Raw genomic sequence first — 12145 nt, 5'->3', positions numbered from 1 at the left:
CCAGGCTGGCCTCGAACTCAGAAATCCACCTGCCTCTGCCTCCCAAGTGCTGGGGATTAAAGGCGTGCGCCACCACTGCCCGGCCAAAATGTCTTTTTTAAAAAAAACATTTATTGGAGCTGGCGAGATGGCTCAGCGGGTAAGAGCACTGACTACTCTCCCAAAGGCCATGAGTTCAAATCCCAGCAACCACATGGTGGCTCACAACCACCCGTAATGAGATCTGACACCTTCTTCTGGCGCATCTGAAGACAGCTACACTGTACTTATGTATAATAATAAAAAAATCTTTAGGCTAGAGCGAGCAGGAACTGAGCGAGTGGTAGTTGACCGAGCAGGGTTGACCAGAGTGAGCAGAGGTCCTAAAATTCAATCCCCAACAACCACATGAAGGCTCACAACCATCTGTACAGCTACAGTGTACTCATATACATAAAATAAATAAAGTTTTAAAAAAAACATTTATTTTTACTTTATGTGGATAAATATTTTTGCCTCCATGTATGTATGTGTAGTACATGTATTTGGTACCTGTGAAGGCCAGAAGAGGGTGTTGGATCACTTGAAACTTGAGTTACAGAGGGTTATGACCTCCATGTGAGTACTGGACACCAAGCCTGGGTTCTCTGCAAAAGTAGTAAGTATTGAGCATCTATCTGTCCAAGTCCCTCAAAATGTCTTTTAAAACTGGTTATTGAATAAAAAATTTTATATATTTAGTTTATACATTGCATTTGACTTTTTCTTCCCATTATATTCTAAAGTAGGATAATCAGGGCTGGCAAGAGAGCTCCGTGCATAAGACATGTCATCTTGGAAGCCTGGTGACATCAGTTTGATCCCTAGAACCACAATGGGAGAAGAAAACCGAGCCCCAAAAGTAGTACTCTGACCTCCACACAGCTGGTGAGGATGCATGTCCCTCACTTACACTTGATTCTTGTTTATATTACTTATGTCAGGTCTAATTGCAAAGTGGTAATATCTGATGTCAGGGAAATCTTTAACTTAACACTATAAACAAGTTACAGAACCTTTACTTAAAAACAAACAACCAAACAAACAACTAAATCCAGTATTTAAAAAAGGAACAAAACTTGAAAAGGGCTTGCTAATAATAGCACAGTCAGGCTCTGACAAAGGAGTTCTGCTACAAAGTAAACCCACAGGAGAAAAGCTGATATATTTAGATTTGATACAAGATAAATACACTTAGGGAACAAAACACAAACAAAAGCATACTTTGATGAAGGCTGGTGTTACAGGTTCATTCACTTTTGTGTTAGGAATCACAAGGTGAATCAGGAAACTAGAAATAACAAAAATGAAGGTTCTACTCAAATGAATTCAAGTGCTCATTGAGGCTAAGAGTCAGGATCTTGGTGCCTACTACAAAATATGCTATGAACTTTTTTTATTAAAAGCAAGTTACAGGGCTGGCGAGATGGCTCAGCAGGTAAGAGCACTGACTGCTCTTCCAAAGGTCCTGAGTTGGGATCCCATAGCTACAGCCGAAGCGAGTGGGGCCGGCAGAGGTCCTGAGTTCAATTCCCAGCAGCCACTCACATAATGGCTCATGGTCATCTGTACAGCTACAGTGTACTCATACACATAAAATAAATAAAATAAATCTTAAAAAAAAAATCAAGTTACAGAACTTCCCAAAACAACACAGTTTATTGCTATTATTTTTAGTTGCCTCCCAGAACTAGACGGTAAAATCAATCCTATTGTTAAAGAGCAGCACACTTTGGTTGTAGAATATATAGAAATCAAGCTGAAACTGACTTTAAAACTTCCTCCCTGCTGGCTAGCTAGCTTCTCTGTCAGAGGTGTTATGCAGGCCACTGTGGGAAAAGCCCCATCCATCACGGTGTTACCCAGCAGTGAACCTTACATGCTACAATACTATCCTGCCAGGCAAGAGACACCCAATATGAATAATGGCAAAGGGTAACCAACTACTTTTAGATTGGATTTGAGGCCTGTTCTACAGGAAGGAATAAATGTCTGGTACTGTATATCAGGTTAGAAACCTCATGATTAGTTAGATCAAAGGCCCTGGGCTTGGGAGTTGGGACAAGGAGGCATATCTGATACTAACTGGTTTTGCTAAATGGGCATGTTGTAAACTACCTTTTAAATATTTGTGTTTATACACATAGGACTATCCTCAACCATGGCTAGAGAAGCTTAAGCTTGTCTCTGCAGTTAAGAGCAGAGACTCTTAACTAGTCAAAGTGAGCCTGGGTGACTATTGATTGTTTAGCCCTAAATGGGACATTTCTATCAACCCTTGTTCTACAAACTTAGGACACACTGGAAAAGAGGGGGTGGAAAAAAATGTGAGAGCCATAGGATAAGCCAAAGGAATGCTGTGAATGCTGTCTTCTAGATAGAATAAGGCCATCCTAACTCATGAGCTCATTACAGCTATGTGACATGCACAAAACCTGTACAAGATCAAGCCAACAAGTCAACATTCCAATAGGCAGTACTCAGTGCACTACAAAAAGACGTGAAAAACGGAAGCAGGGTGGCATGCTGGAGGTGCCTGGGGGAGTGGGAGGTGTAGAATATGCTCAAGATGCACTGTTTCTATGAATGAAAATGTCAAAGAATAAACACAAGATATTATATTTAAAAATAACATCACAGACTTAAGAAAGGGCTTGGCCACTGACACGATTCAAGCCCAGGAAACAAATTAACTTCCACAGTTAATATGTAATGTCTTTGGTCTAATCCACTGTTTTTATACCTGATTCTTGTCAGATGTAAGTGTAGGACTGGGTGCTATGGGTGCACACAGGTAGAAGCAAGGAGACTACTATGCCGAAAGAGAAAAGTAAAATTCTAAAATTCCTAATTTTATAGAAACCATGAACATGAAGTGTAAAAAAAAAAGAAGAAAATTAAGATACCAGGTTAACAAAAATCAGTACTAAAAAAATAATAAAGATAAAAATAACCTAATACAAAGATTCTAGATACTTAAAATCATCAGTGATATTACCTAGTTTTAAGAAAGTCAAATGAGCTAGGCATGGTGGTGCAAACCTTTGATATTAGCACTTGGGAAGGAGGCAGAGACTGGTGCATCCCTGTGAATTTGAGGGTAGCCAGGACTACACAGCAAGTTCCAGGCCTACTACTGCTACATATACATAGTAAGACCTTGTCTCAAGAAGGCAAATCAAACATGAAATAAAAACATGTAAATATGAAAAATGCATTAGAAATCTCAGACATGATGCTGAAGCTTTAGGGAATGTCTTGTAAGTATAATACAAGAAAAAAAATCACTGAGGAGACGTGGAGACCTAAGAACTATATGCTAAGGGTGGACAGACTTCATAATCAGACGGACTCTCCAATTACAAACAACTAACTAGAAAACCGGCTGCTGTTGCTGGTGGCAGTGGGTCACAAAAGAAAAGATCTTGCTTAAAGCACTAGAGAACAAGGTACTGAGAAAATGTAAAATCAAGGTGAAGAAAGAAGACATCTAGAGTCATCTAGGGACAGCAGCTGATCCAGGAAGAGATAGTCAATAGCACAGCTGCTTAGGCCATTTAGCACAATGCCTGGAACAAGTTTAGACTAGGACTTTAAAGGACTACATGCTAGTAGGGAGAACAGACTGAAAGGAAATAGAACAGCTTTGGGCTAAACAACAAAAAATATGCTTCAAATTAGCTCAATCCTTGACTGGATTAAAATACCCTAACACTGCTGTTGCTCTGATGTGAAAAGTCAGTCTTCGGAGGAAGACAGAGCTCACGGCTCTCGAATCATCTTGATCACCTATGTAAGGTTCAGCTCTCTACAACAAAACCGGGCTTCCACAATGACAAAATTATATGTTTCTTAAAAAGAACATTTACAATACAGAGCTCTGTAGCTACAGAGAAGTTCAGAAAATGAAACAGATTTTAAATTTAAAGACAAGGATTTCTTAGCAAGTCATAGAAGACATAAAGTCAGATCAAAAGGAAATTACAAATAAAACAAAAACCTTTCGATCTACGAACTCAATGGCTGGTTTAATAAGGTACAGGCTATATTAAAAAAAAAAAAATCAAGGCTTAGGACTAAGGAGTTGGCTGAGTAGGTGAAGTCCTTGCTGTGTAAGTAAGGACTGAGTTTGGAGCCTTAGCACTTTTGTAAAAAACTGGAATGGAGACATGTTTCTATAATCCAGAGATGAGGGAACAGGAGGCTCCTGGGGTCTCCCTGGCCAATAGTCCAGTCTAAAGGGCTAGCCCCAGGTTCAATGAAACCCTGTCTCAAAATGTAAGTTGGAGAGTGATAGGGGAAGACTCCTGAGATTGACCTTTGCCCTCTAGACACAGACCCAGACCTTCGAGCTTGCACTGCCCCCCACCCCTACCCCTCAACCCCCTACTCCAGCACTGCACCTTTGCCAAGTATTGTCATGTCTGTGATCCAGTACTTGGGAGGGTGAGGAAAAAGGATCTTGAGTTTGAAGTGAACCTGGCCAATTTAGACTGTCAAAGAGACAAAAAAAAAAAAAAAAAAAAAAAAAAGGAAAGAAAAGAAAAAGAAAAAGGACAAAAAATTAAAAAGAGGGGATATATAAAGCAAACAAACAAAAGCAGTATTTTAAGGGGAAAAAAAAATCCAGCCAAAAATTTTCTGAAATTCATGAAAGATACCAAAGTCAGACCTAAATATTCCCATGACTCCTACTTAGAATAAAAAAACAAAACAAAAACAAATAGAGGCCTAAAGTAGTTTACTGCTGAAAACCAACCAACCAACCTCAAACAATCAGAAAAATAGTGAAAGCAGCTGGCAGAGGTTCGGGGCGGGAGCATTTTAGGTAAGAATAAGAGAAGATGACTGAAACTATCAAAAAGCTACCAAAAAACAAAAGCCAGGAACAAAATTAGGTCTCTTGATGTTAAGACAGATATCTCCAGATTCCTTACTAACAACAATAGGTATTTTTACAGTTCAAAGCACATTAGATAATGCTTCTTGTATTAGGTATAATATTTAGAGGTTCTTAGCCTGTGGGTCATAACCCCGTTGGCAACCTTTTATCTCCAAAAATACTTACATTATGATTCCTAACAGTAGCAAAATTACATTTATGAAGTAGCAACAAAAATGATTCTATGGTTGAGGTCTCCATAACATGAGAACTGTTTTAAAGGGTTGCAGCATTAGGAAGATTGAGAACCACTGGTTTAAAGATGAATGTTCAAATAATATTTAAAGGTATAATTATGTTAAAAACTTTGGTGAGTTAAGAAAAATTCATAAGAAGATGACAGCACTGGGGAAGTTTAGGTAGAAAGACCACTGGGAGCTCAAGGCCAGCCTGGGCTTCCAGGCAAGACATTTGTCTAGGAAGAAACAAAGAATGAATGAAAGACAGACAGACAGAAAGAAAGGAAAAAAGACAGACAGAAAAAAAGAGAAATGAGTAAGTAATTTCTTAAATACTTTGAGTACTGAATACTGTAGATATTGAAATGGATAGAAAAAATACAGATATATGTGTATAATTATGTCACAGAGGACCTAGGTATTATATAAAATCTTATTTCTTTTTTTTTAGATTTATTTATTTTATTTTTATATATAGCTATCTTCAGACACCAAAGGCATTGGATCTCATGCCTTCTTGGATCACAACATATGGTTGTGAGTCACCATGCCTTTGCTGGGAATTGAACTCAGGACCTCTGGAAGAGCAGTCAGTGCTCTTAACTGCTGAGCCATCTTTCCAGCCCCAATAAAATCTTAAAGAGAAAATCACCTACCTATAAAGAAATAAAATGGAAACTTTTCAATAGAAAAATTTTCAATGCAAAATTTTCCCGTTATGAAACTGATATAAAGACAAAAGTATAATTTATAAAAGGAATCCAGTATCACACAGGAACATAAATGTTAAAATAATACAGAATTCAGGACAGTATATTAAAAAAAGGAAGCTGGCCAGGCGGTGGTGGCACAGTACTTTAATCCCAGCATTTGGGAGGCAGAGACAGTCGGATTTCTGAGTTCGAGGCCAGCCTGGTCTACAGGTCTACAGAGCGAGTTCCAGGACAGCCAGGGCTATACAGAGAAACCTTGTCTCGAAAAACCAAAAAAAAAAAAAGCTAAGTACATTCATTTAAAAATGCAAAGTAAGTTCAACATTAATGGAATAACCCATAATTGCATACTATTAGTAAAACAAATATAAACAGGTACAGAAGCCAATCATAAAATTTAAGGCACATACAACAAAACAACAACAAACCCTAAGGTTCAGAGAAGTTTAACGGTATAGCAAAGAACACACTTAGAAACACTCTAATTAAAGTATCAGCATAAGTGTTGCTTTAACATGGAAAATACAGTTTATCACTCTATTTGTACCTATTAATTACCGTGCCCATGTGTTTTAGTACTTTTAAAAGAGCACCAGATTTCCCAACAGCAGAAAAGAGTTCCAACATAACTCCCAACATTTTTACGGGTCAGGAAACGGTACAAATTTGCTCTGGAATCATGTCACCTGGATTAAGGTAACTATTTACCCGACGAAAACACTCAGGTTCGTGAAACTCTAATTCCGTTTTAAACTTTTAAAAGCTGCAGACCTGATTTGTTACTGATTTAAATCAAAACAAGTAAAAAACTTTACAGGCCTTAAACGATAGTCGCGCACACACACAATTTTGTGCACAAAGGCCACCCACAGACTTGGAATTCTTGTTTTAGAATTCTTCTTTCAACCCGCAACCTGAAACGTTAAGCTAAGTTATGCGGGAAAAGAAAGCCAAGGGTAAGAGCTTGGATTCCAGGTTGCGTAAAAGTGACCTTTGGGGCGTTCAATCAACTTCTGGAGAGGCTGTAAATAGCTTTTCCATGACTTTTGCTCCCCTATCCTTGTCCGGGCTGGGCCAACGTCGCGCTCGGCAGCAGACCCAAGCTCGTCCCTTAGAAGCGGGTCAGGCTGTCCCGCAAATAGGAAAAGGACAGGAAGCGCCGCTTTTCTTTCTAGCGCCGGCATCCGTGGGGCCGGTAGGGCGCCCCGGGGAAGAACGCGCGGCCGTAGGGCCAGCAGACGCCGGACTTGGACTTGGGAGACCTGCTCTGCGCTCGCCCCGGGCCGGCAGCGGGAAGCGACGCCTCCCCCCAATAACGGCTTCAACCGCCTCCTGCCAAGTCCCCGCTCTGGCCTCCAAAGTCGCGGCCCAAACACCCCACACTCACTGGAAAGTGGGGCCGGGGCCCGGCCCTGGACCGGCCCCGGGAATTCGGCGAGTCTCCCAGGGTTTGGGGGGCGGCGGCGGCTGGGAGGCCATCTCTCCGCCTGCTCCGCTCCGGCTCAGGGCAGCGACTGCGACGGCTGGGCAAAGGAGCGCTTCGCTTGCCAGGCACGACCGGCAGAGCACCGAGCCCTCCGCCCCGCCCACGCCTGACGTCAGGCCAAGGCGTGTGGTCCGCCGAAGCTGGAGGAAGGAAGAAGGGAACAGCTAATTCGCTGGGGTCGGGGTGGGGGTCGGGGGGTGGGGAGGGCGGAGCGGTCCTCTTTCTTTTCCCTAGTTTGGGTTTCAAATTTGAGTAGGGGCTCATCGACATTTCTGGCAGCAGCTACTACGACCTAGGTGCCGAGTCCTTCGGAGGCTCTTTCTCTGGTCGATCCCTTAAGGTTAGCAGTAAAGCCCCTCGCAGTCTTGCATTCTCAGAGCTAGCCGGAGTACCAGGCTGCCATCCGGACGGCCTTACAGATCTCTGTGTAGTAAGAGGGGGTTCGTGCATTCCTTTCGTGAGGCACCTGGTACTTTCGTTGTAAAGCTTTGGTTTCCTTAGGGAAACACAACGCCTGGGCGCAGTAGGTGCTCTGTCTTTACTCTTCCCCGTTCCCATCCAGGGCCGAGAAGGGTTAAGTCTTGGCTGCAACACCTTGTGAGAAGGTAAGGCCTAGGTAGTAGGAGGTGAGGGGTTAGGGACTGGGTGTCGAAGAGGTGTGGCTGCAGTCCTTTTTGTTTGTTAGCCAGGTGGAGTGAGTGGGAAGTTTCTAGAGCCTTAGCAAATAGAGTTAAGGGCTTGTTTGGCCAGAACAGAGGTTTTCCCTTACCTTTCCTCTAGCCCCATGCCAGAGGACGAATTATGCCTGTGCATGAGGAAATGCATTTTAAAAGATCTTAAAAAAATCTTATGGTGTGAAACTCAAGACTATTTCAGCTATACCTCATCTCCCTGGTGCTTTCTTTTCTATATATATTGTAATTGTAGAAAAAAAAAGAAAGAAAAGATCCTTCCTCTCCGTTTGATGAGACTGATCTAGGTATGTGATGCGTGGAGAAGGGAGTCAATCCCTTTAGAGATTCTGACACCTGGGAGGGACTTTTGTTGTGACTTTTCAGTTCTTTCAAACAACAAAAGTTAACAGCGGAAATCCTCATTGAAACACTTAGTGTAAGAGGTATTTCTCAGGGCTTGTTTTCGAAGATAAATCCAATATCAGATCACAACCTATTTCTTTTACGAAATCCTACGATTTCATTTCATTGAGATGAAATAACTCATCTTCGAACTGTATGTCCTCCTTTTAATGTAACTTCATTATTATTATAACTTGATTATTATTATCATCATCATCATGATTATTGCCAGGTGAAAAGGGTTTACAGCTCTTTGATTATTAACACACAAACACACACGGGATTTTTGTTTGTTTGAGTTGTTTGAGACCTCATCAAATCACTCAGAACAGGTTTGGCAATTCTTAACAGGTCTGGGAACTTTTTGAGCCAGGAGATGGTGGTGTGTTATTTATTGGCTTTGCTTGATAGCTTTATTCTAGTGAACTATGGAGAAAGAACATTCAGTCTTTATGCCAAAAAGAAGAGCCTAAATTTGAATGTTAATTAAATCTAGAGAGAAGGTTTCACTATTAAGTGTCCTTTAAAAGAGCTTACAGATTTTTTTTTTTCTTTAGAGGAAGATGTATTTACTTCTCTTTTTTACTTAAAAGTTAGTTCTGTATTGAGTCAAATATTTGATGTTAACTAACAGAAATAGGAAAAAATAAAATAACTAGTCAAGTTTCTCTGTTAGGGGACTATCCCTCCCCACTCCCCCTCTTCCTCTCTAAAGTCTCACTCTGTATGTAGCCCAGGCTGGCTTTGACTCTCTGTTTAGCCCAGGTTAGCTTTGAACTCATGGGGATCCTCTTGCTTCAGCCTCTTGTGTACTGAAATTATAAGCGTGAGCATTTACATCTGGCAAGAAGATGCATTTTTACATAATTATTTCCAATTCTTCATAGACTCTTTAGTTGACATTAAATTAATAGGTTAAGTGAACTGATAGAAGGGATTCTGAAACTGAAATAAATACTTGACCACACAGTTTCTTGATTTTTTTTTTTAATAGAGTATATTTCCATATTGTAAGTACTCTCTTAAAAGGCAACCCTGAGTGGTCCCAAGTCCTGGTATCTGAAAGTTTTTAATGTCATGTCCAGAGCAAGCTTGGCTTTCTTTGTTCCTCTCCCCTGTAACCCACATACTCTCATAGTCAAGTTCATATTTTAGAATATAGATATGACAAGCAGTATTTGAAGAGTACAAAATAGAATTTTTCAAATGAAAGCTTTTCTTTTTAAGGACATATTGGTATGTAGCTGTAAAATACTGAAACTGCTCATTTTAGTTTTTTTCTTCTAGTTGTAGTTATTTGGTATGTTTCCACTGACTGAGGAAAACAAGCATGTGGCCCAGCTGTTGTTCAGTTCTGGCACCTGTCCAAGATGCATCTTCAGATTCTGTGGTGTGGATCTTCCCGAACCTTACAAACACCCATATAAGGTATATTCTTTTTAAATTAGAGGATTTTTTTTTATAGTTTGGAATGAATGTCATTGACTTTGAGTATTGTGAGTAGCCTATAACTTCACTAAAGAAGGAAGATTAATAAAATTATTCCTACAAAGGTAATTTTGAAACTGCGATTACCTTAAAAACTTAATATAGGAATATAGTTAGTTTTCAAGTGACTACCGTTTAACAGTTAGTGCAGAGAGAGCTCTATGGTGGGATATATATTTTTTTTGCTACATTTAATATTTGTGTAGGCATTTTATAAAGGGCATCTAAATAAGATATTTATAAGATATTGCTTCTCACATACATTAATGCAAAGAAGGACAGGGCAGGTCATAGTCCTGATCTCTTCTTTTAAATAGAAAATGAGTTTGGTTATGTTTTTTAAAATTAAATTTTTCTCTATTATTTTTATGAATATATGTATATATATGAGTATGATGTGAGTGCTCATATAATTTATGCATAAGTTGTGAGTGCTTGTGTGTGTTTATGTGTATGTTTGTAATAAGTTCTCTTCTTCTACCATAGACTCTGGGAAATCAAACAGGTTGCTAGACTTGTCTGACAAGTACTCTTACCTAACAGGCTGTATTGCTTGCCTGGTTACCAGTCCCTTGATGTGCAGTACCATTTATATGTATGTATGTACTCTTCTGGTGCTGGGATAGAACCCAGAGCTTCACACTGCCAGTGTTCTGACACCGATCCATGTCCCTAGCTTGCCACTTGATTCACTCAGTGAAGGGGACGTGTCCTTAGATGACTTTTTGCTTGTGAGAACATTGTGGAGTATACTTAAGATGGCTGCAGCATTATTAGGCAGTGTAATCTTAAGGTCCCACTAGCCACAGCTGTGCAGTCTGTTGTTGTCAGGAGCATTGTGTGTTGCCTGGCTCTGTGGGAAGCCTTTAAAAACAAGTGCTTATTGAATCATTCCTGATACTAGTAACATAAGAAACATTGGAGTTTTTCACATTTACAGTAATACACAGAGAACCATGCTGTTGAATAGAATAACATACTTGTGACATATGGTTGATACTAACAGTAACATTCTTTTTAAAGGCAAATACTTGTATACATGTGTAAATATATACACTCATGCACACTCAGTTTTTTATTTTAAAAGTTGCTAATAAACTATGCCTCAGTCACTATCATTTTTCTGTCATTGTGTTGTTTCTACTATGTTAGAAATAAAAATAGTGCCTAGTGTGCGTCTAGTTTGCTACATTTAAGTGTTTGTAAGTACATCCTATGATTGTCTCTATTTTCAGATGAAGCAACTGAAACACAGAGGTTAAGCAGCCTGCTTAAAGTTAAACAGCTTTTAAATGAGGAAGCTAGTTTGAACAGTGTGTCTGAATTCAAAACCTAGAATTTGGAGCTAGAAGACGTGGATTTGAATCTCAGTTCCACCACTGTACAGCTTCAGTTTACTGCTGTGTACATGGGAATGGTGACACCTTCTACCTCACGGGACTTTAAGGGATGTTATCAATTATTAAGTATGCGAAAGCAATTAGAAACCAGTAATGGCACATAGGCAGTGACAGTTGCTATGTGTGTAAGTGCTCAGCTTATATCCAGCTTTGTGTAACCTTTCTTATATGGTCTTTGTACACACTTCTCTCTCTCTCACATACTATATATATATATATATATGGTGGATTCAAAATATATTTTATATAAAATTGGCAGCAATTTTGACTTGTTATATTCTTTGTGAATAAATATTGTAAACAAAATATTCAAAGGCTTTTTGAAATGTTTTAAGCTTTGTTTTGTTCCCATCGTATAGCTGTACATGAGCACACACGTACATACTATCTTATATAGCTATACATGAGCACACACATGTACATACATGAGCATACACATGTACATACTATCATATAGCTATACATGAGCACACACATGTACATACTATCTTATACTAATGTTATAGATGTTAGGTAGCAATCAACATTTGTGTGGGTCGCAATATACCAGTATGTGTGTATGCATGACACTTTGAAAATTGGAATGCTAATGCATCAATAATGAATTTAATGTTTGACTGAAAAAAATGTTCTTGAGTTAGTATAGCCTACCTAAATTCTGTCCAACAACGAACAGTTAGACCAGCCTGAGGTAGTGAAGCACAAGGAAAGCAGAGTGCTTAGATGGGTGGAGTGGCAAAAGCAGCAGCCTCTGAAAGTGGGGGCTTGTTTTTACATTCAAATACACAGGATGGCAGATGTTAGACAAGACATAGTGCCACGGACCAGGATTTCTTGCGGGGG

General features: G+C 39.7%; 2 protein-coding genes across 8 annotated transcripts in view; one reads left to right on the top strand and one right to left on the bottom strand.

Annotated features, from left to right (window-relative positions):
- The window catches only part of Pex13 (peroxisomal biogenesis factor 13), a 20467-nt gene extending 12989 nt beyond the window's left edge, over positions 1-7478 (bottom strand). The window contains exon 1 of one of the 2 annotated variants that reach the window (XM_031342844.1): positions 7240-7478. In XM_031342844.1, coding sequence (XP_031198704.1) covers positions 7240-7331 — 92 coding nt within the window. In that variant the 5' untranslated portion in view covers positions 7332-7478. Of the gene's footprint in view, positions 1-6843; positions 7160-7239 lie in introns of those variants that run through there. The other variant, XM_031342845.1, reaches the window with a different exon arrangement.
- Positions 6736-12145, top strand: part of Pus10 (pseudouridine synthase 10) — a 73660-nt gene continuing 68250 nt past the window's right edge. Inside the window, exons 1-3 of one of the 6 annotated variants that reach the window (XM_031342839.1) lie at positions 6926-7678; positions 7901-7943; positions 9702-9842. In XM_031342839.1, coding sequence (XP_031198699.1) covers positions 9717-9842 — 126 coding nt within the window. In that variant the 5' untranslated portion in view covers positions 6926-7678; positions 7901-7943; positions 9702-9716. Of the gene's footprint in view, positions 6809-6917; positions 7944-8009; positions 8318-9701; positions 9843-12145 lie in introns of those variants that run through there. The other 5 variants (XM_031342841.1, XM_031342843.1, XM_031342842.1 and 2 more) reach the window with 5 other exon arrangements.

The sequence above is a fragment of the Mastomys coucha genome, unplaced genomic scaffold, assembly GCF_008632895.1.
Source record: "Mastomys coucha isolate ucsf_1 unplaced genomic scaffold, UCSF_Mcou_1 pScaffold22, whole genome shotgun sequence".
NCBI classification, from domain to species: domain Eukaryota; kingdom Metazoa; phylum Chordata; class Mammalia; order Rodentia; family Muridae; genus Mastomys; species Mastomys coucha.
The sequence above is the reverse complement of the archived record's forward strand: the minus strand, read 5'-3'. Positions and strand labels throughout refer to the sequence as shown.